Source organism: Engraulis encrasicolus, chromosome 16, assembly GCF_034702125.1.
Source record: "Engraulis encrasicolus isolate BLACKSEA-1 chromosome 16, IST_EnEncr_1.0, whole genome shotgun sequence".
NCBI lineage: Eukaryota > Metazoa > Chordata > Actinopteri > Clupeiformes > Engraulidae > Engraulis > Engraulis encrasicolus.
Window position 1 is genome coordinate 26,471,474 of NC_085872.1, and position 23,028 is coordinate 26,494,501.

Here is a 23,028-nt window from a genome sequence, read left to right on the forward strand (position 1 = left end):
TGCACGAATGTACAGTATACCCACTTCAAAAAAGTAGACTAAACCGCTGTCATAATCGTTGGTCATCATCATGTCCACTCATCTGTAGGAAGTGGTTCCGGCCCACCTGGCCACCTCGCCCATCCCCACCGAGGGCCACATGTTCTGGATCGGCGAAGTCCGCGGGTCAGGCGCCGGCGTGGAGGACGAGCCCCAGGAGATCGACGACCCTCCCGAGGCCCCGGTGTGCAGCACTGGCTCAGTGAAGAAGAAGAGGAGGAGGAGGAAGAAGCACAAGGGTGACCCCCGGAGGGAGGAGCTGACGCCGCCGACCTCCGCCCCCGTCCCCGTCCCCGCCCCCGCCGTCCAGCCCGAGGAGATCTTCGAGATGGACCTCAGCTCGGACGAGGAAGCGGCCGCCCACAGTGCCAGGTGAGGGAACGCGGAGGGTCGAACTCAAACTAGTACCTCACGTCCCTTTTAAAAAAAATTTTTTTTTAATTATTTGTAGCTCGGTCTCCGTGGAGGAAACAGTTAAGTATCCCTGCTGTCAGCCTGGTCAGAGCAACATGGGGGGTGGGGGTGTTCCCTATTCAACATCCCGATTGCAAATGAGAAAATGACCTTTGAATTCTACTCTTGTGAGATATTGATTAGAACTTTGATTACCAATGATGTCTTACCTCGCCCCAAAACGGCAGAAGCAACAGGAGAGGATGAGATTATTAGTTTGAAATGGACTCAGAAAATGAAATGTCACAAGACAAGTCTGAATCACAAGGCAAGACGTGTTTAGAGTTGTTACCATAGATGTGGTGCCGAGACCGCACGCAGAACAGATGGGTTTCCTGTGGATCGGCATTTTTCTGCAAGTGTGGGTTTTTTAATTGGGAAATGAAAAGTTGGCTCATCTCAGTGTTTCTCTCTTTTCTTGCAGATCTTCCTCAATTAGCACTATACGAGAGGTGGAGCAGAAGTACCCCGTTCACCACTCTCTAGACAACTACCCTTTTTCGGATGGAGATTGGTCAACCACAGACAGGTATTGGTTTTCTGAAGGAAAGCATTTGAAAAAATTCTCTTAAATTATTTTGAGCATGCAAACTGCACAAATGCATTAATACAATGGCATTCACTCTAATGTTTTATTTTTCCCTCTCTCCTGCCCTTAATGTGCTTTTTGGAATATGCACATCAGTCGTGACCTGTCCCAGGCATTCTCTCCAAAGAGTGACTCGGAGCTGATGGTGCGGCCCTCTGACAGCATTCTCAGAGCAGAGTCCCACATGCAGTGGACCTGGGGAGAGTTCCCTGAGCCAACTCGGGTAAGGCCAGACCTATCTCCCTCACTATTGCCAGATATACAGGCTTTCTCAATGTCAGTGCTCGAGAGTTAAAGTGATACTGTCCCATTTTATTTTACATCTCCCCTTGAGTAAAATAATAGTGTTTTACCTTTCTCCTGTACTTTCAACCGTTCTCTGGGTATGGCAGTGCAAATTTTACCTCCATGCTAGCAGTTAACATTGAGTCCTATCTCCTATGAGACCAGCTCGCGGCTAACTGGTCTTATAGGACTCAATGTTAACTGTTAGCTTGGAGGTGAAATGTGCACTGCCATAACTAGAAAACGGTTGGAAGTACAGGAGAACTGTAAAAGCCTATTATTTAACTCAAGGGGAGGTGTAAAATAAGCGTATTTCCAAAAATGGGACAGTATCACTTTAAGCTTTGCTAGTTTTTCATTACATGGTTTGGTATGTACTGTGTATATTCATTCATATTTCTGCCTGAAATGGAATATTGAGCAGTGGTTTGAAGAGAGATTCTATTGTGTCCACAGTGACGCAGGTGTGTGTTTCATCTGTGCTGATGATTGACTCATCTCTACTGATCTTTTTTCCCCACCAGGTTCCCAAAAAGGAAAAGCCCGAAACCCTTCCCAAGACGGTCACCATCACGCCCTCGGAGAACACGCACTTTCGGGTCATCCTGAGCTCCGAGGCCATGGGCTCGGACGCAGATGCCGACACAGATGGCCCAGATGGCAGCGGCATCGGTATCCAGGACAACCAGGCCCCCGTGTGTGCCATCGTGAGGCCCAAGCCACGCACGCCTGTGGCCACCGTGCCTCCAGTCAGCGTCCTGCCGCCCTCTGAGCCACAGCGCGCACCTGAGCCAGTGCCTGACCCTGAGCTGAGGTCTGATCCCGAGCCGGAGCCGGAGCTGGAGGCTGTTGAAGTTTGCGAGCCTGGTGTGAGCACCTCCACCCCAATCAGCGCCCAAGCTGCTGCTGTCGATGCTGCTGCTCAGATGTCTGGAGACATGGCCGAGACATCCAAGACTGACTCGCCTTCAAAGAAGAAAGGTGACCCTTGCCTTGCGTCAGAGAGAGTAGAGAGAGAGAGGTTCCATTGGCCCATTGTTTCCGGGTTCTATTATTGCAAGGGGGAGAGGGGGGGAAATCCCCCTTTAGGCAGACCTAAGGACTGTTCTATTCAATGTTAGGGGTATTATGACACGCCTCTTTAGGCAGACCGGAACCTGGTCATGTTAGGTGCCCATAGCAACCTATTACATCGGCATATCTCTATATATTTAAAGAATCTCTGCTTGCGTTGTGGATGCTTGTGTGGCACTTTGTCTTTTTTTTTTGGTCATGTGTTGGTGAAATTCATATCCAAATTCAAATTCACAAATGACAAGCCTCATTTTGCAATCAAATCACATTTGAACCGTGACATCCATTCAGTAGTCCACGCGAGGTGTTTTTTTTTACCTTGGGCGAACATTAGCCGAGTTACCAAGTTATTCTGAGTAGCTTAGTACAAGCGGTAATGGACAAAATTACATGTACCACACTATAATCACATGCCATGACACCCAACTTCTACATTAGTACAAATATGGTCTGTGCTCACAAAATAATGCCTTTGGAAGTTTGTACATAGTCCTGGAGTTAATTATTATCAACACAAGCCGAATAGCTTCTCTGCTGGGTCGACGTTACTTCCGCCATCTGGGAGGAGCACATAAAAGTCCTCAACAAAACTCAACGTGAATTCAGCATCAGTATTGATAACTAAAATCCTTGTCTAATTGATAGTAGGTAACATTGATCAACTCTGAACAGGGTTCCCACGGGTCATGGAATTTCTGGAATATCATGGAATTTCATAAAAGTTTTTCCAGTCATGGAAAATCATGGAATTTTACCATTTTGCATGCACAGTCATGGAATATCATGGAATTTTCTTAACAGTTGTGTAGAAGCAAAAACTTATTTTGTTGTGTGTATAACATTGTTTCTTAGTGGTTATAGTACAACACTTAGCCAGAGAGGGTTTGGATTTTCACTGTAATGTGCAACATTCTAGGATGCAATGAGCCCTCTTTAGCCGAGTGGCCGCTTAACGCAACTTAACGCAATTTCTTTTTTTACGGAAGTGGTCATGGAAATTTTGTGTTTTGGGTCTGGAAAGTCATGGAAAATCATGGAATTTTATATCTGAATTAGACTGGGAACCCTGTCTGAACAATCACTTTAAGCAAGGCACTGCATTGGTTACTTCCTTACCAAACATTTGTATTGGCTATTGCTATAGAAATGCTGAACGTCTACAAGAGACAAAAACAAAATCCCACAGCACTTAATAGTAGCATGTAAATATGTGAGGGCTGAGCAGTCAAGAAGACCCCAAACTCACCTGCACCAGCTGCTAAATAAATAAATACACATGGAGCTATGATGTGAAGTGTTTCATTATATAATAACATGCTTGGTGGCAATAAGATCCCTAAAGAACTTAGAGAGGGTCCTGATTGGAATTTTCCGTCCTCTTTTTGACCAGGGGTCCCAAAGAGGAGCCAACATCTGGGCCCTGAAGATATCTACCTGGACGACTTGAATGTACTTGATGCAGATGCCGTGGCTCGCTACTTTCCCAAGAGGTTAGTGCCTAATCATTGATTAGTTTGTGTGTGTATCCTGTGACCTCGCACACAAACAATTACCGCTAAGGGGCGTTACAGTTAAGCAAGCAAGACAGTTCGCAGATATTTGAGGATATTGTGTCACCCCTTAATTCCATCAGGCTGTGTGTTTGTATTGACTCGGCAGCACTCACTGCTGTGAAGTGATAATTTTCTCTCTGTGACTGTTTGTGCCTGAGAAGTCAATATACCATCTACTCTGTGATGGAATTCTGTTTTGATATCCTCATAGGCCTGCTTACTCTGTGTAATCATTTCATTATCATTTCATTGTTTCCTTTGTGTGTGTGTGTGTGTGTGTGTGTGTGTGTGTGTGTGTGTGTGTGTGTGTGTGTGTGTGTGTGTGTGTGTGTGTGTGTGTGTGTGTGTGTGTGTGTGTGTGTGTGTGTGTGTGTGTGTGTGTGTGTGTGTGTGTGTGTGTGTGTGTGTGTGTGTGTGTGTGTGTGCGCCTGTGTGTGTGTGTGTGTGCGCCTGTGTGTGTGTGTGTGCGTGCGCCTGTGTGTGTGTGTTTGTGTGCCCCTGCGCGTGTGCGTCTGTGGTACACGTGTGTGTGTGTGTGTGTGTGTGTGTGTGTGTGTGTGTGTGTGTGTGTGTGAGCAGTGACTCAGACCCGGGTTCCAAGCCCTGGAATGAGTCCGAGATGCACTCCGGTTCCCAGTCTCCCCAGTCGGTGGGCAGTGCGGCGGCGGACAGTGGCACCGAGTGCCTCTCGGACATGGCCGGCGACCTGCCCGACGTCACCCTGTCCCTGTGCGGAGGCCTCACAGAGAATGCAGAGATATCCAAAGGTGCCTGCAATGCATGTCCTATATCGCCATACCATTCAACATTTCAGTTAGTAGCAAAGTCCATCTGGGAGATTTTTTGGGGTTTTTTTTTTGTTGGCTACGTGCCAAATGAGCTTGGGGATCAGAAAATATTTGAGATTAGCATACAGTCATAGGAAAAAAGTTAGTAATTTCTTACAATTCTAATCTTCGCGGGAATCAAAAAGAAAGAACAATCAGAGTCTGCTTTAACTAATGTTTGGGTGGAATTAGTTAAAGCAGACTCTGTTTGTTCCTTCTTGTGATTCCCAGGAAGATCAGACCATATTGTATGACATTTTTAATTTTGACAGAAATGTGAGAAATTTCAAAGGGTGTACAAACTTTTTACTATGACTGTAGACTATATTAGGCGAGTAGTGGGAATGGGCCGGGGAAAAGGATCTAATACACAGGTGGAACAGGAAAATGTTGGCAGCTACGCCTTCACGTACACATCACCTGCCAGTGCCAATATGGAGCTGCCTCTGTACGTGCCTCACCTACATCGCCTCTGCTGTCGGCAGGGGAGTTGAAATCTGCAGCCACGAGCAGCTTGTTCTGAGTGTTTGTATTTCATCAATTAAGCAAACAAACACGGATCGGAGCAGTGAATCTGTTTAAATGGCAGCCCGTCTCCGTGGCAAGCCCAGTGTGCATTAAGGTGTTCGGGGAATGGATCAGGGTTTTGATCCAGCCAAGTTAGTATTTCTACAGGAGCAGATGTAATTATTAATGCTGTTTTGAAGGGATTTAGACAGCTTGGAATCAAAGAGGTTGGGCTCCTGGGAAGGTTATTGAAGTGCTGGTGCTTGAAATGCTCAAAGGATCTCAACAACTTGTTTTTGTTTTTTTCCCCCTCACACTTTTCTCCCTTTCTAGAAAAGTTCATGGAGCATATTATAACCTACCATGAATTCGCAGAAAGTCCTGCCATCATTGACAATCCAAATCTGGTTGTAAAAATCGCAAACAGGTAAGAATCATCAATATGTCCCATGGTGGGAAAATGTTCCAAATGTTTACAATATCAGTATGAAATTGACATACCTCGTTGCATCTTTTAATCCTTCTGATGTTTTTTCTGTCTTTCAGATACTACAACTGGACACTAGCTGCTCCTTTGATTCTGAGTCTGCAGGCTTTCCAGAAGACCCTGCCCAAGGTAGATGAGCACATCATTATTGTGTTGTGCAGCATTTAATGGGATTTGGCCTAAGTCAGCACATCAGAAATTGATACTAATGCATCCCTAATTCCCCCAACTTAACCCTGATACTCGCTTGCCATTATCAATTCAGTGCATTCATTATCAATTCAGTGCACCCCCTATTCCCGGAAGCAGAAGCCCTTTTCTTGTCTTTGTGTGTGTATTTTTTTGTTGTTGGGGTGCTTACACCCCCTAAATCCCAAACTCACACTCTTTATTTTGTGTAACTGTGTACGCTGGCATGTCCTTGTTGCCTCAGGCTACGGAGGAGGCCTGGGTGAAGGAGAGGATGCCAAAGAAGTCTGGCCGCTGGTGGTTCTGGCGCAAGAGATCGGACAGCACCATCAAGCCGGTGAGTCCCCGGTCTTGAGTCGCTGAATTAAAACGGGTCGATGTACAGAAATCCATATCTACTCACAGTAGCTCCGCCACACCTCTTAAACTCCCACACTCGCGCGTCCAGGAATGCTTTGCTCACATTGATTGCCATGTTTGGCACAGGCTTTAGCGAGCCTTGGTGTCTTTTTCCCTTGAATCTTTCATCGCGGAGGAAACATTTGCACAATCGACTGAAATCTATGTGTAGGATGGATGAAAAGCCCTCTCACCGTGGTAGCTCATCACTCGCCCCTACCCTGCCACCCACCTACCTCACAAAGACAATCACAAACACAAACACGCAAACAAGACAGATGAATACGCAAACAGTACAATACACACGCACCTATCATGCATATACCAGTCATATGTCCTGCAATGCGCGTCATAGTGGGCTCATTACCCGCCTATCCATCCATCCACCCACCCCCACTGCCGCCGCCGTCAGCACCCCTCCACCCCCAGTCTGCAGTTGTGTAATGAAGCAGTGATGGGGAGGGGAGCTGGTGATTCTCGGGCTGCCAGCCCGCCGAGCAAACTGAGCGCGTGAACGAACGAACGAGCGCTGCTGACGGGGATGCGTGGAGCGCGGCGGCGTCTCTGGCATCTCCGGCTCCCTTCCTCTCTCTCCCTCTCCCGGGAGGCCTTTCATCAGCGTCATGTGTCAACGGTGGCTCCGACTTTGCGGATGCGGACACATCATTAGGGCCCTAATAAGCACTCAGTCTCTTGCCGCCCGCCCGTCCCCAGATGAGGGGTAATTAAAGCCGGTGTCGTCACGGCAAGCCGAACCTTAGATGGGCGCTCGCTCGGTCAGCGTTTCCCCCCGCAGCAAAGCAAAAGCAAATAGACAAGGTCTGGTCAATTACACAGAAAAAATTAACCACAGAGTATTCATTTGGACTTTCCCTCTCGCGCTTTCACTGGCGCTTTGTCTGACTTGCAAATTTTTTTTTCTCCTTCACTCCCCCTCCTCTTACTTCTATCTTCTCTCTCTTCTTTCTGCTTTGTATGCACTATCCTTCCCCTCCTCTCCCGGTCTCCCCTCTACATCTGTCTCTATTTCCCCTCCTCTCCCGGTCTCCCCTCTACATCTGTCTATTCTTCTTGCTCTGTCTGTCTAGTCTGAAAGTACGGGCAAGCTGGAGATGAAGGACCCTCAGCTTGACGATGTGGGGGGACCCTCCCAGGATAGCCGAGCCCTTCAGTGAGTCAGCCCTTTTCCCTGCTTGTCACGTTTCATCACGTGACGGCACCAGCACCATCACCATCACCATCACCACCCAAGCACAAGCCCAAGCACGAGTCTAAAAAGAAGGATGTATTATTCTGGACCCCTGCCTGATCACTTCCTCCTAGCTGAGCTGATGCTCAGAGCTCTGTCACGAAGACCGAGATCTCTCTCTCTCTCTCTCTCCCTCTCTCTCTCTCTCTCTCTCTCTATCTCTATCTCTATCTCTCTCTCTCTCTATCTCTCTCTCTCTCTCTCTCTCTTGCCCTCACTCTATCCCTCTCTCTTTCTCCCTCTCTCTCTCTCTCTCTCTCTCCCTCTCTCTCCCTCTCTCTCCCTCTCCGTCTCCACATACAGCAGGTGCGCTGCTGAGGCAAGAAAAGCCCTTGAAGTGAATCGTGAGGCATTTCACACTGGCTGTTTGTTGGAAAGCCTTCAAAATTCTGACATGAAATCCTGAAGTTACGTTGGTGCCAGAGTAATAATGTAATGACTGCACTGACTCTAGCAGGATGTCGTGATGACGTTCCTGTTCATCATTTGACTGATTTGTGGAGCAATTTGACATGTGACGGGCCCAACGCCATCACCTGTCAGGCAGTGATCAGATGAACAAAAATAGACTGTGATTGTGACACATAAATGACAGCGGTTAATGTTGGTTGTTATTGTGGCATTATAGTTGAGCTACAGTAGATGATCAAATTCCATCACTTGTCAGCGATCAGAGCGGCGACATTACCTATGTATCACTTTGGTTTGGACGTTTTGGGTAATTTTCAAATCAGAAGCTTTGCATAAGACTTGACCGGGAATTTTGCTAATTTATGGGAATTTATTGAAATGGTACGACAATTTGTATGTCGGCGTATCTGGTTTTCCAGTAAGGTGTACCACTAGCACATTGGACATTTACAAAGCACATTTAGCATGACTCTGGAAACCACCATAACATAGCCTGATTTCATAGCATCAAAACCTAGCCTACTAGCGCAGGAAGACTGTATAGTTCTACCAGAGAGAGTAGAGAGAGAGAGGTTCCATTGGCCCATTGTTTCCGGGTTCTATTATTGCAAGGGGGAGGGGGGGAATCCCCCTTTAGGCAGACCTAAGGACTGTTCTATTCAATGCTAGAAGTATTGTGACACGCCTCTTTAGGCAGACTGGAACCTAGTCATGTTAGGTGCCCATAGCAACCTATTACATTGGCATATCTCTATATACTTAAAGAATCTCTGGTTCTACTTTAGCTAAATAAATGTAAGTCACTCATGATAAAAGTCTTCGCTACTAATGTACAGTAGTAATTTAGTGTCGTATTGTGTAATGTAATGCAATGCAGTGTTGTGTTGTGTAATTCAATGTAATCCCGTTGTTCCTTCTCCCTTGTTGTAGAGCTCAAGAGCAGGACTCGTCCAGTGACGAGGAGACCAAAGAGCTGAGTGCCACGGCAGGTGTCTCTCTGGAGAGAAGCTCCCAGCCCGACGCCGCCGGACACCCCATGGCACACTCCTACAAGAAGTCCCTGCGCCTCTCCTCCCATCAGATTGTAAGGCGCCCCTCCCTCTGCTTTGCTTGGCTTTCCCCTCCAGCCTTTTCTATCTATCGTGTCGTAAGGTCACTGCTCTTGTAATGCAGGCCATGTGTCGTTCTTTTCTTGAAAGAGCGTGTGTAGAAAGCCGTATGATGATGACCCCTGTGGCTTGACACTCGGGGTCTTATCAGTCTTACTCACGGTGACTTGTAGCGCACGCATACACACGCACGCACGCACTTACACACACGCATCGCGCGCACACCTTAACAGAGAAAGAGACCCCTATTGAAACTCAGCAGCGGGGGCTGTCTCTGTTTTCTCTGTGTGGAGAGTAGCCAGAGGGCTGTTTCTTTGGTCCTATGCCCCTATGGTCATGGTGAATGAATGAATGTGTTGAATGAATGAATGAATGATTTTATTTGACATCTTCAGTTTATAGAAATAAAAAAAATACATGATTGAGTTTCATATAAACCGCACCACATACTTAAATAAAAAAAAACAGAGTCAGGATAGCACAATAAAGCTCGGAAGCTTATTTCCATTGTGGTCCTTGGTGTTTAGTGGTGTTAATGGCAGCAGTTGTTAAAATGACAAGAGTAGCACTGGGACCAAACTAAAACTGTAACACATTAAATACATAACATACACATAATACATATTCTTTCCACTTAAAGTAATATGCTACACTGACTGATCTCTAAACCTTTTTTTCAAAGCCCATTTAAAACCATCAAGGCTATTGATCATCTTAATATTACCTGGTAACATATTCCACAAACTAGATGCAACATATAAAAATGTTGTGGTGTATGTGACCCAGACTCACTAATGCACCCACACAAAGGTGCAGTAATCATGAAGTCACGGCCACCTGTTTGTAACGCGTCATCTTTTTAGAAAATGTAATCAGTTTGGGTAACTTTATAGTATACTTGTAGAGAGTTACTTGTGCACGAAACGTCATTGCCATTGAATGAATGAATAATAATAAGAAAAAATAACGTAAAGAACGATTTTTAGGCCAATGCATGCTTGTATAACCTGGCCTTAGTGTATTAAACTGTTTTTTTTAGTAAAAAGATTAAGCATGAGAGTGCAGCCCTTTTTTGACTCTTATCTTTTTTTGACTCTATCTGTCCCTGTGGTGCACCACCAGAAAGGTCCCACATGGGGGAAGCAGCTCCCCCTTCTGGTGGCCTAGGGTGCCTGTCAGCTCGGCAGCTTGCCCTGGGGTCAACCCCCTTGCCTTCCCTCCAGATCCCCAGCCTCAACACCCATAAGTCTTGCATGAGACTGGCTGACGCACTCTCGTTAAGTGATGACCTACGAGTTGGATGCGTACAGGAACACAGTGTTCCTGCAAAAAAAAAGACGACTTGTAAGGCAGTTACCCATGAGATTCACATCTGAATCTTTCTCCTCCACCGATACGATTTTTTTAAATGAAATTGTGATAAAATTCTTATGTTCAGGGCAGGCCATGGAGGACCTGATTGTGAATCATTTCTGAGCATGGCTCCATGTTGATAATTATATGATAATGGAGTTGTCTCCAGGCAGTGGTTGATTTGAATGCGACCCACGGACCAACAGCCTCAACAAATGAGGCTATGTAGGTTCCTTTGTATGTATATCTGTGTGTCTGTTGTGTGTCTTTCACTCACTCACTCACTCACTCACTCACTCACTCACTCACTCACTCACTCACACACACACACACACACACACACACACACACACACACACACACACACACACACACACACACACACACACACGCACACAATTTCTGTTTGTTTATTTGCTTGTGTGTGTATTGACCAACCCGTAGGCTAGTCTGAAGTTGAAAGAAGGGCCCAATGACGTGACCTTCAGCATCACCACGCAGTACCAGGGCACATGCCGCTGTGAAGGCACCATCTACCTGTGGAATTGGGACGACAAGGTCATCATCTCCGACATCGACGGAACCATCACAAAGTACGTGCCTGGACTATGTTGCCCGTCATCTGTTTTGCTAGTGCCCCAAGCAGGGCTTGACACTGGCACCTGCCAACCGGCCAAATGCTGGTAAAACTTGGCTGTGGCTGGTAACAATTCCATTGTACTAGCCAATTTGGCAGGTAGCTTATTCTATGGTATGACAGAATAGCGTATATTCTGCACTTTGCCCCTTGTGCATCAATTGCTTGTATTTAAGTTCAAGAAAAATGCTCAGTCGCTCAGTTTCTATTTGTTTGTTTTATTTCCATGTAGAAACCCATGCACTCATCTTCTTGCTTTAAGCACCTCATCGTCTGAGGTTAGATGTACAGCCTCATGGTAAAAAAAAAAAAAAATCAAATTTGTGGCTAGTAGAATAGCTGGATGGCTAGTGACTCGGGAAAACCACTAGTCACAGTGGCCGACAAGCGAAAAAGTTCATGTCAAGCCCTGGCCCCAAGGTGTAGCCATCATGGGGAAGACGAACAGAAGAAATGGACTAGATGTGCCAGTGGACTACTAATATTGTTTATGGGTGGTAGACTCCAAACTCCTTAATGTTTTAAGTATTTGGGTGTGCAAAAAAAGAACAATAAAGCTCTCCCAACGGATATTTCTAACATTTTTCGTAGACAGACTGTGCACTCAAGCCAGTCGCATCCTGGCATAAAACCATTGTCAGCGTCGCCAGGACTCCAAGGCAAAATTTAGTTCACACAATGTGTTTATATTTCTTGATTCATAAATTGTATTTATATCAGATGTGTTCGTCACCGTCCAATGGGAGACACTTCCTGAGCACTTCATTGGCAGCGTTTAGGCAACTGGCCAGAGAGAGAAGAGAACACATTTTTACCAGTGTATATATATCAGCTGTCCTCATTTTTCAGATCATTTCGTAGATGGCATTGCATAAGAGGGTCTCCCAAAGAGTTGGACGTAGACTATCATTGTGCCAGTGAGGCAAGACACCACATGTCGCACCATTCCAGCTTTGAAATGTGACAACAGTAGTGGTATTTTTAGAAAACTGGCTCCTGGAGGTTTTTTGGATCCAACACTGTATAGCAATTGGCATGTGTTGTCAAAGTGACACACTTCAAGTATTTATAAACCGGAGCCAGACAATTCTTGGGAGGGGCAGAAAAAAACACAGCAGTCAGTGTGATTCATTAATTTCCTCTCTAGATAGCAGTTATAACCGTTCGGCTGTCACTCCCGACCTAGCCCTGAAGAACTTATCTTGGAGAAAGTGCAAACACTAACAAAACCCTCCCTCAATGATGCATGAGCAGTGCGAAGCCTCAGACTGAAACACTGCTTTCTCCCCGATTACATCAAATGTGGAACCAAATTTAATCCATCTCTGTGAATTTAATGCTATGGCACCATCTATTTTTTGGTCCTTCGTCTTCTCTATTTTCTCCGTCTTCCTTTATCTATTTCTTTATTTTCTCAAGAAACTTTCCCTCCCTTGAAAGTTGGTTGTAACACAAATTTAATACACAAGATAGATAGCATGTCTTTTTTTTTTTTTTTTTTTTTTTTTTTTGGTGGGCTGGGTTTGGGTGGCCGCGTGCAGTAGTCTGCCGGTGGGTGTCGAGACATCAAACGCCAGGGGAGATTGACTCGTGCTTATTATCACCGTGACCCAGCCGGCCGGTGCGGTGCTGCCCGCGTGGAGATGCCTGTGATGTGGGGCTGCTGCCGACGAGACGGGGCCCTTGCGGGGCCGGGGTGGGATCCAGGTGGTGATGGTGGTGGTGGTGGTGATGGTGGTGGTGGAAGGATGGTGGGTGGAGGGTGTATCCGCGTAGCAGCCGCTGGAGGGATTTCGGCGTAACGAGGCAGTTTAATTGTGCCAGGGGAAGGAGATGTGCTGTGGTTAGATGGTGCTGCGGGGGAAGATGAAACGGCCCCTGCCACGCATAAGGATTCTCATTAAAGCCAGACTGGCCTCTCCTCAGCCCGGCGTTAAACCGCCGCGGAACAATCCCCCGCTCCCCCGCGCTCGCCTTTTTCCCGCACGCACGCAACTCCCGACTGCTAATTTAGTGCTCGAGACTGCGGCGGCCGTTTCCACGTTCGGCTGCTCAGAATGTACGGTGGTGGGAGTGTGGGCAGGGATTCCGCAGTGCCGTTTTGATGTGGTTATGTGATTCCACAACGGTGGCGCCTCTACCTTCATGGTTAAGTTTATTTTTGGTGTTCCTGTGTGTGCACGTGTGTGTGTGTGTGTGTGTCTCTCTCTCTCTCTCTCTCTCTCTCTCCTTGAAGGTCGGACGTCTTCGGACAGATCTTACCACAACTGGGGAAAGACTGGACTCACCAGGGCATCGCCAAGCTGTACCATTCCGTGGCAGAGTGAGTTTGATCTCCTTCACTGGCATTTCGTCAATACTCCGCTTAGCGCATGCATCGACAGATCACACTAAAGCGCGCCTAACCTTTAAATAAGATTCCAAGAGCATGCATAGCATTTGCGAAGCACCTGTCAGCCCCGCTCCCCTGTGTTCTCGGAGCATGTAAACACAAAGACTACGGAATGCAGGCAGCCAGCTGAAGTTTGACCAGAGAGAGTAGAGAGAGAGAGGCTCCATTGGCCCATTGTTTCCGGGTTCTATTATTGCAAGGGGGAGGGGGGGAAATCCCCCTTTTGGCAGACCTAGGCAGACCTAAGGATAGTTCTATTCAATGCTAGGAGTATTATGACACGCCCCTTTAGGCAGACCGGAACCTGGTCATGTTAGGTGCCCATAGCAACCTATTACATTAGCATATCTCTATACCTCTAGAATCTCTGGTTTGACTGTCAGTCGTGACCGCCGCTGCCTGATTCGTTTTCCGAATTCTGTTTGTTGCTGTCTGCAGGAACGGCTACAAGTTCCTGTACTGCTCTGCGCGGGCCATAGGCATGGCGGACATGACGCGAGGTTACCTGCAGTGGGTGAACGACGGGGGTATTATCCTGCCTCGCGGCCCTCTCATGCTCTCACCCAGCAGCCTCTTCTCAGCTTTCCACAGGCATGGACCTTGCTTTACCTTCAATATGCGCACACACACACACACACACACACACACACACACACACACACACACACACACACACACACACACACACACACACACACACACACACACACACACACACACAGACACTGGCATAAACCTACCTTTATCGTCAACACACACACACATACACAAGCGCGCACGTGCACACACACAGACCGAGTCATAAACCCACCTTAATCATCACCACCCATGTGTGCATGACGCAAGCTCAAGCCTCCCTTTTTATTCAACACAAACACACATATTTGAGGACACAAAAACACATACTTGAGCTGCTTCTCGCTGTTCAATGTACACACACACACACACAACAGTAACAGGTGCTATGACATGCTATTGATTGGCCTCTTGTTGAAAAGCTCATCACGTTCCCACCTCGGGCCTTCAGCATCAACATTCTCAACAACATGGAAAAAAACTTGACATGAACATGAACAACTAATGATATAACCTCATGAACAACAAATGATATTTCATATTTCTGTAATAATTCAGACTTGTTCCGCTGTACATTGCCTACTTTCTCACAAACTTCACGAACATTTCAGATTTACCAAAAAAAAGAAGAAACAACTCGGAAAGACAGATACCTCCTGAGCATCTCTGCTAACGGTTTCTTTTTTTATCTTGTAGGGAGGTCATCGAGAAAAAGCCGGAGATTTTTAAGATCGAATGCCTTACGGACATTAAGAACCTGTTTCAACACAACAAGCATCCCTTCTACGCTGCCTTTGGAAACAGGACCAACGTAAGTGAGAGATGTGCCTGTGGTGTCCTTAACCTGCTGGATTTATCAACGGTGTCATGTCGGCATAGCACTTCCTGAGAGCAGGGCTGCGTGTGTTGTCTTTGTTTTTTTTTATGTGGCTGTGTGCTCTCTGCTAGCAGCAGCAGGAGTGGACCCTGTGGTTGGCTGCTATGGACCAGTGCTCGCACACACACACACACACACACACACTTGCGCGCGCGCACACACGCGCGCGCACACACACACACACACACGGGCACCCTGGTCCTGCCTTGCCCCGGCTTGTTACTCTGGGCAGCCGCGCGCGGTGTGTGCCTGGCCGCAGCACCTGTGGCCTGCCTGCCCCCCTGGCCGTGCTGCTAATGATGACAGCCAGGGGGAGCATTGTGGCCCTCTGCTCTGCTCTGCTCCACGCTCAGCTGAGTCAATAACTCGGGCAGGGTGGAGTGAAGTGCAGAGAGGCCTGGGCTGGCTCATAAGCAGGGGTGTCTGTGTGCTCGTAACCATGAAAGCATTCTCCCCTGAATAGCATCATACCGCAGTGCTGTCAGGCAAGATGCCTCGCGTCATTTAGTGGGAAAGTTCTGGTTAATGTTTGTTTGTTTTAGTCAGTGGGTTGGGAGGAGGGTGGAAATATTGATGATTTTTTTTTTGTTAATGTTTCATATTCTATTTGTCACCCATGACAAGTGTTGTCACCATGGTTCTTCTTTTTTTTTTTCTTGTGCCCTTCCAGGATGTTTTTGCGTATAAGGAGGTGGGAGTGCCGGTGTGCAGGATCTTCACGGTCAATCCCAAGGGCGAACTCATCCAGGAACAGACTAAAGGCAACAAATCTTCGTAAGAGCCATTTCCAAAGATGCATTACCAAAAATTGCTCTTTTAATGAAGACAGTAATGTCCCTGTCGATCGTCAGATCGTTAACACTCCCCCACTCTTTGTATGTGTGTGTTTTTTTTTAGGTACAGCAGGCTGAGCGAGCTGGTGGACCATGTTTTCCCACTACTGAGCAAAGAACAAAGTTCGGCTTTCATTTTCCCAGAATTCAGTTCCTTCTGCTTCTGGAGACAGCCGCTGCCTGACATTGACCCTGAGGACCTTCTGTCATAATGTGCCGTTGCCATGACCACACCCAATCCTTGCTGTTCCTCAGCAGGGATTCCCCAAATCTATACAGAAGTATCTGAGATTTCAAACAGAAAGACGCTGCTAAGCAAAACAGAAAAGGAGAACAAGAACTTTTTTTCCCTCATCCGACATCGTATTTCCATAGGACCACTGACAGACAGACAAACAGACAGACAGACATGGTCCAGACACAAACTGGCATTTGTTCGTTCACTCACTCATTCACTCACTCACCCCAGGAGCAGAAAGAGAGCAAACGAGCGAGCATGAGAGAGAGAGAGAGGCTTGTGCTTCACATGCCCCCGTGCCCACCCATCCACCCCTTTTTCTCTGGGTGAAAAGACTAAAGACTAAAGCCATAGCCCCTGTCAGTGGTGTAGTGCCCATGGCTCGCCATGCATTACCAGGGCTTGGCCACCAGTGCCCCGTAGTGTTTCCAGCACAGCTGGTTGGCACATCTTGGGCTCATTTCCTCCTTAACACGAAGCTCTCGCTCTGGACCTGAGCGGTGCGATTCCGTCTCGGCTGCTAAAACCCCCCAGGCTGCTGTGGCGTCCTCCCAGACGCTGGCCGCCCTTGGAGGCATAGCTAGATAGCTAGAGTGTTTTCACAGGTGGTTCAGATAGACCACCTGTTATTGTAGTGAGTTTATTTTGGAAGTAATAACTTTTTTTTTTGTTCTTTTCTTTGTCTCGTTTTGTAATGACGTTGTGTGAATTTCTCACCTGTGTACTGTGCACCCGGCACAGTAAGTGAAAAAATTAACATTGTGCTTTGTCTTGGAATTATTTCAGTTCTCAGAACATATTTTAATGTTTTATTTACTTGAGGATATATTTGAAGATGAAGAAAAGATATTTTTTAAGTCAGATGAAGTGATGTGATGATTAATTTATTCATATGTTAAACAGTATCCACTGCCTTGGCATAATAGTAGTCTGGGAGGAGACCCAGATGTCGATGTGATGCAGTGTGCTCGTGCAGTGCAAGTGTGCCAGGTTCCCGAATGGTGTGGTGTGGTGTGATGTGATTGCCTTGTGTGGGACTCTCAGGTCAGCCTTGTAATCACTCAGTCGCGCTTTGGAGCCTAAGACTGACCAATGGGAGTCCCCTCATCTGACGGAACATCGCTAGCTTGCTAGTCAGTGAAACGGTGAGAGAAAAGGCGAGTAACAGAGAGAGAGAGAGAGAGAGAGGTAGAGAGAGAAGAAAAAGAAAGACTCTGGAATACACTGAAGCAGATAAGACCCAGCATGTGCTGTGGGTCTGTATTCCAGAGCCCTGGCTGCTTTCTAATGCCTTACTGAACGCACTTTGAGTGAAGGCGCAGGGAGGGAAGGAGGGAGGGAGGGAGGATTGAAGTTCTATTTTCTTTGCACTTAAGAACATTATGAAGAAGAAGTATGTTGTGCAGCATGAATACGGCAGAACAAACTGTGCAGTATGGGTGTGAAGCAGGAGTCAACGCTCCCTGCGACCCCCCTTTTCCTTTTGCCTCCTTGGGTCAGGCAATGCTATGGATGACTGTCTTTATTTCTCGTGTTACCTTGATGAACTGTCCCCACACTCTCTCCCTATTTGTAACACCATCTTAGGTAGTCAAAAAGACATGTTGGCTGGTATACTAACTTTTGTCTATAATGCTGAGACGAAAAAAAAAATGCCTTGTGTTCACTGCTGGTTCAGATGCCTACGACTCCCAGTGTAAGCGTGATAAAATAAGAAAGCGCCCAATTAAATTGATCAAGCTCTAGGAAGTGAACCTGTGATGACAGCGGTGTTTGATGTCCCTGGTGTGTATTTCTGTGTAGTGAGAGAGAGAGAGGGTGTGAGTGAGAGAGAGGGTCTAGAGAAGCCCTCAGACGTGGGATTAGAAGGGGAGATGGCTCTGGTTGGAGTGATCTGCTGCAGAGCTCAGTAGAGTGCATCTGCCTGTTGCAAGCAGAACGTTTTGGCGCCAATCCATGTGTATGTATATGTGCTTATGTATGTACGTGTTTCAAGTGTGACTGAAGCACTAGTACTTGAGCATTTGGAGGATGAAACAAGAAGCAACGTGTGCCCATAGGGGTGTTATTTTGTAAGTTCTCGTATGAGTCTTTGTAGCCGCCTGCTTAAATTATTCCTTAATTTACGAAAGTATATATCCTGAAAGCACAACATAGTTTAAAAAATATATATTTATTGTTTGTGTGCAGAATCCCTATTCTTCTTTCATCGCTTATGTAGGCTCTGATGGTTTGTGTGAATCGTGCGTATGTACTTTCTATCAGAACTGTATGATAGACTGAAGTATTCTTCTGCGTTTGCTGTGTATAAACAAAATGATCTCGTTCTTTCTATGAAAGTAATACCTCTATGTGTGGGAAGTTCACACTCTACTGGTATGATCCTGAGCTATGTGGCATTTTTATTGTTTTTTTTACGTTTCCTTCTTTTTATAATGGCGGTCTTATCAGTCTGTGGTAGATGCTGAACACATTGTGGTGTTTTTTTCCTCCCTCATGATTTTGTCTTGATGCCTTTTCATTCTTTGTACTCTGTGTTCTTTATCGAGTGTCTAATTCATTTTCTTTTTGTAAAAGCTTGCAAGTGACCAGCTTATAAAAAAAATGTAGGCTATATTTGATGTATAGAGTATATTGACCAATATTGAGTTTACAGAACACCTATTAAAAATATACCGCACCGATATATATTGCCTCTCATCTTCATTCAAAGAAGCTTCCCAAGTTGACAATTCCTTTGGTTCACTTTGTAACACAGAAGTTATCAAGTTACTAAAATGCAGACCGAGCCTTTTTTTCAGTGCCTTTTGATTATTTTATTGTCATTGAAGTGCGTGTCAAAGAGCCAGATGTCAACGGGCTATTCCAGGGACCACGTGTTTCGCTAACTACATCACTCACTGCATTGATGGGCTGCAGCTATTGACGACATCTCTTCCCAACCATTTACCTGGCAGATATGGCCGGGGCTCTGTTAGACCCGTGATTTAACACTGCAGTGAAGAAAAGGTCCAAATAAATATGATGCTGTATTCCAAGAAGTGGCCATTTGTAGTGTGTGTGTGTGTGTGCGTGTGTGTGTGGAAATAATGGGTCTAAAGTCTCTGGGGGAGGGTTAGGGAAATGCTGCACACGCCCTTTTCCTGGAATGATTGCGAAGGGGCTGCCGGCTGTAATTGTGTTTTCTGTAATGGGTTGTGGTTTAGTTTCACTGATCCATAACCGACTTTTGTATGAAATGGTGAATGACTTGAGAGGCACATTACTTGGGTCTGATGTCCTTTTTGGCCGGCTCTTGTTTTCTTTTTTGCCACACGCTGTAAAATCATAGTTTTCCCAGATAAGGAATTTCTTACCACCGTAAAACTGCCAGACTATTATGTGGTCAGAATAGCTCAAATAACATTACAATCCATACAAAAACATAACGACAACGAAACAGGTTAATTTAAAGTAGTTACTTTTTACATTATAAAAATAGGGAGGTACTGTAAGTGAGATCTCTAATACAGGACAAAAACATCTTTATGTGAGCACAGTAATAAAAAAAAGTGTCATCACAATGTTCAATATAAGAGGTTGGCCGTATTCTCCATTTTGTGAGGCCAAGCTGGATTCATTGCATTGTTCCCAGGCCAATAATGGACTTTACTCTCTTCTCTGATGGGGTAGCTGTAGCCGAATGGGATTGGCCTGATAGCTGTAGAGCCATATAGCCTGGGCCCTGATGGGGCTCTGGTCCTCACAGGGCTATCTGCTGAAATGAGGTGCGTAAAGAAAGACGGCACTGAAGGTGGAGAGGATCTCCCTGGACTCCGAGATGGCCAGCTTGCCGGCGGTTCGCACCACGCTGACGCGGTCGCCTTTGCGCAGCGGCAGCACGACGCTGAAGGATGCCGCACCTCCGCACACACACTTGTCCTTGTCGCCCGCGCCCGTCCAGGCGGGGTCGCCCTGCCCGTAGCCGGCCGTGTCCAGCTTCTGCACGCTGCGATTGGACACGGAGAGCACCGCCTCCACCCGCTCGCCGCGCTGGGCCGTCAGCACGGCGGTGACTAGGTAACGGCCGTCCATGGGTACCGTGAAAATCCCTGTGGTGTCAGAGGCAGAGATAATCCTAATGAGGAACAGGTGCTAGACTACTCCACAGAAACATTGAAGCTGTTGAGGCTGAGCCACAGGTGTATTCCCAGCCCCCAACTCCCATCCCCTCCCAGATCATTTTGATCAGTAATCTCTCAAAATGAACCTCTCCCTTGCCAAATAGCACGGGCTCAACGAGGCTGCAGTAAGTATCAAACTGTTTTCACTTTTCCTCCTAAGTAAATACCACCCATAAAATGTCCTCCAGCATCTGCACCACATAAATCAAAGCTGTACATTTATAGCGACTATAGTTAAACAGTGTGTGTGTGTAAAGCTTTATAGGAGGCAGTGCCACATGTGGTGCTTTTCTACACCCCTGGGACACAAACATGCACAGCAAATACTCATAAGATCAATCAAAAGAAAGAATAAAACAAGATATGAAATTCGAACTGCAGAATAATAATTATTGATGTGGCTTGAAAACATGTGGAGTAATAATCCGAAAACACTACATACTGATTTCAAATCACTTTTCTTTCCTTAAATTGCGATTGCACTGAGGCTTATAAACCATTCAGCATGACATTGGATATGCTCTGTCCTTCTTGGAACATACATGTGGGTTGTTTTGGGACTATATAACATGGACTTTCTGTCTTCATGAGACTAAATATCTTAATATTAGGAAGACACTACTTCTATGGAGCTGATGCTTTCTGGGGGGACTTTCTGTATCATTTCAGTGTGCGCCTTGGGATTGGGGTTGTTGTGTGTTTGTACAAAAGAACAAAATAATAATAAAGAAATGTTTTAAAAATAATAATAATAATAATAATAATAATTTTACAACCCTCACCTGTGTTTGGGTTGTAATGTTCTCCGTCATTGACCAGCACCCTGTTGAAGCGTACCACACTGAAGTCTCCTGAGAAGGGCTCACTGGTGAGGCCGGCAGAGAAGGACAGAGGGTCTCCAGGAGTGTGGCTCTTTGCTGCAACTGTGATGGGGAAACGGACACAAGGTGTCAAAAAACAGGGTGTCCCCTTAGAAGTGTACTCTGTAAGATGGTGGCCAGAGTAGGTATTGCAACTATGCTGCTCATTGAAACTGTGCTTCCTATTGCCAAATTTGATCTTTTCATGAATATTTCCTGAATGATAAACCAATATTTACTAGTATGACCAAAGTACAGTAAACTTCACAGCTAAAAATGTCTATTTCTGGACCATGGAGAAGATTCCTGTATGAAAAGTGCAAACTTCCCAGTCATAATGAATATGATGGTGGTGGTAAGTATTTGTTAAAAAAGGAAACATTTGTGAATGGCCACTATGAATTCTGAAAATGAGCTACTAAACATATTATAATAGTGCTTTAATGCAGGTTGTACCATCAGTGGAATGCTGTAATAGTCACAAAAAAACTTAACTCCCATATTACTACACCACTCCACACAGGGCCTTTAGTAATAGCCTACATTACGACTTGGTCATTGCCGTTCTGGTAACGGCTAATTCATAACAGAAACCGTGTCTTACTGGGTTAAGCGTTCAATCAGAATGGTCACTGCCTGTGAATGACCTCTGTATGTGACAGATGGCGCTTACCAGGTGTTACGAGAGGGATGTTTGTGGCACGCCTATAAGGCATCTGAGAAACTGCATAAAAGAAAGGAACAGATGACGTGATCTTATGTCAGCCTCATAAACTATTACTGTGTGTAAGAAGAACATTTTTAACCGTAATAACAATTGTAACATTTTGTGTGCTTGCATTCACTTCACCTTCTAAGGGATCTGTCTTGAAGGCTACGGGACTTGCTGGCGGTGGGTAACCTAAGATTGCATGAAATTGCAGCAGACGTCATTCATCAATGTATTCTCCAAGGGCTCTCTCTCTCTAATTAATCACACATGTCTTCACTCCCAGCCTCCTGCAAATGCTTTGCTACATAAACATGTTTGATGACACCACAGTAACAGCCCATGAATGGCAACCATGATTGTGACACATTATCGTATAACGGTCATCTGAATCATCATCATTTTCAGGAAATCTCTTTCAAACTACTTCTCCTTAATGGGAAAGTTCTTAACAAATAATCTATGACTGGCTTCTTCTGAAGCTAACTGGAAACATGAGCCCCCGAAGGATTCTATGGCGACGATAAACAAAAACAGTTGTCAGTTCCGCAGTACGTGCTCATAACAGCATCCTGGCAAGGATGGGTCGTCGTTGAAGGGCTTTTTTCTCTCTCCTGCATTCCATGCACTCACCTGGGGCACCTGCGAATCCCAAGACAGGCTTTTGTGAGGTCTTGGACTCCTGGTCTCGTCTGACGGTGACCCTTCGCTGGGGTGCGGGGGGCCCGGCCTCGCCTACCTCCTCCACCCGCCGCCTGTGGGGCACCAGGGTCTGGCTGGCGTCCAGGGGCTTGGCAGGCTTGGCAGGCTGCCGCGTGAGCCCCGGCTGCTGCTGCTGGCGGTGGGTGGGCTGGCGTGCGTGGGTCGGCTGCTGGGGCGGAGGCTGGATGGGTATCCGTATGGGGATGATGGCCGGCTGCTGAGGCTGGACAGGTATGCGGTGGGGGATGACCTGGATCTGATTGATCTGGGGCTGGCGCGGCGGGGTGCGAGGGCCCGCGGGCGTCTGGGGGGGTCTCGGAGGCACTGTGGGGAAGCATGCACACACGCACACGCACACGCGCACGCACGCGCGCACACGCACACACACACACACACACACACACACACACACACACACACACACACACACACACACACACAGATAGGAAAAAGGATGAGCATACAGCTGGAGTTGACGTGAAGAGGAGTTGGACAGCTTATCGAGTTAGAGGCATTC

General features: G+C 46.5%; 2 protein-coding genes across 3 annotated transcripts in view; one reads left to right on the plus strand and one right to left on the minus strand.

Annotated features, from left to right (window-relative positions):
- Window positions 1–18,763, plus strand: part of lpin2 (lipin 2) — a 33,957-nt gene extending 15,194 nt beyond the window's left edge. For both annotated transcript variants that reach the window (XM_063219165.1, XM_063219164.1), the window contains exons 4-20: window positions 89–411; window positions 917–1,021; window positions 1,178–1,304; window positions 1,891–2,347; window positions 3,831–3,930; window positions 4,573–4,760; window positions 5,661–5,754; window positions 5,874–5,943; window positions 6,248–6,340; window positions 7,491–7,573; window positions 8,993–9,146; window positions 10,969–11,117; window positions 13,398–13,484; window positions 13,992–14,144; window positions 14,826–14,940; window positions 15,677–15,780; window positions 15,904–18,763. In XM_063219165.1, the coding sequence (XP_063075235.1) occupies window positions 89–411; window positions 917–1,021; window positions 1,178–1,304; window positions 1,891–2,347; window positions 3,831–3,930; window positions 4,573–4,760; window positions 5,661–5,754; window positions 5,874–5,943; window positions 6,248–6,340; window positions 7,491–7,573; window positions 8,993–9,146; window positions 10,969–11,117; window positions 13,398–13,484; window positions 13,992–14,144; window positions 14,826–14,940; window positions 15,677–15,780; window positions 15,904–16,051 (2,550 nt within the window). In that variant the 3' untranslated portion in view covers window positions 16,052–18,763. The remainder of the gene's footprint in view (window positions 1–88; window positions 412–916; window positions 1,022–1,177; window positions 1,305–1,890; window positions 2,348–3,830; window positions 3,931–4,572; window positions 4,761–5,660; window positions 5,755–5,873; window positions 5,944–6,247; window positions 6,341–7,490; window positions 7,574–8,992; window positions 9,147–10,968; window positions 11,118–13,397; window positions 13,485–13,991; window positions 14,145–14,825; window positions 14,941–15,676; window positions 15,781–15,903) is intronic.
- A 105-nt stretch (window positions 18,764–18,868) lies between these two features.
- The window catches only part of emilin2a (elastin microfibril interfacer 2a), a 20,968-nt gene continuing 16,808 nt past the window's right edge, over window positions 18,869–23,028 (minus strand). Inside the window, exons 5-9 of the mRNA XM_063219163.1 lie at window positions 22,443–22,835; window positions 21,951–22,001; window positions 21,774–21,824; window positions 21,023–21,163; window positions 18,869–20,168 (exon numbers count right to left, since the gene is read on the minus strand). Coding sequence (XP_063075233.1) covers window positions 19,828–20,168; window positions 21,023–21,163; window positions 21,774–21,824; window positions 21,951–22,001; window positions 22,443–22,835 — 977 coding nt within the window. The 3' untranslated portion in view covers window positions 18,869–19,827. The remainder of the gene's footprint in view (window positions 20,169–21,022; window positions 21,164–21,773; window positions 21,825–21,950; window positions 22,002–22,442; window positions 22,836–23,028) is intronic.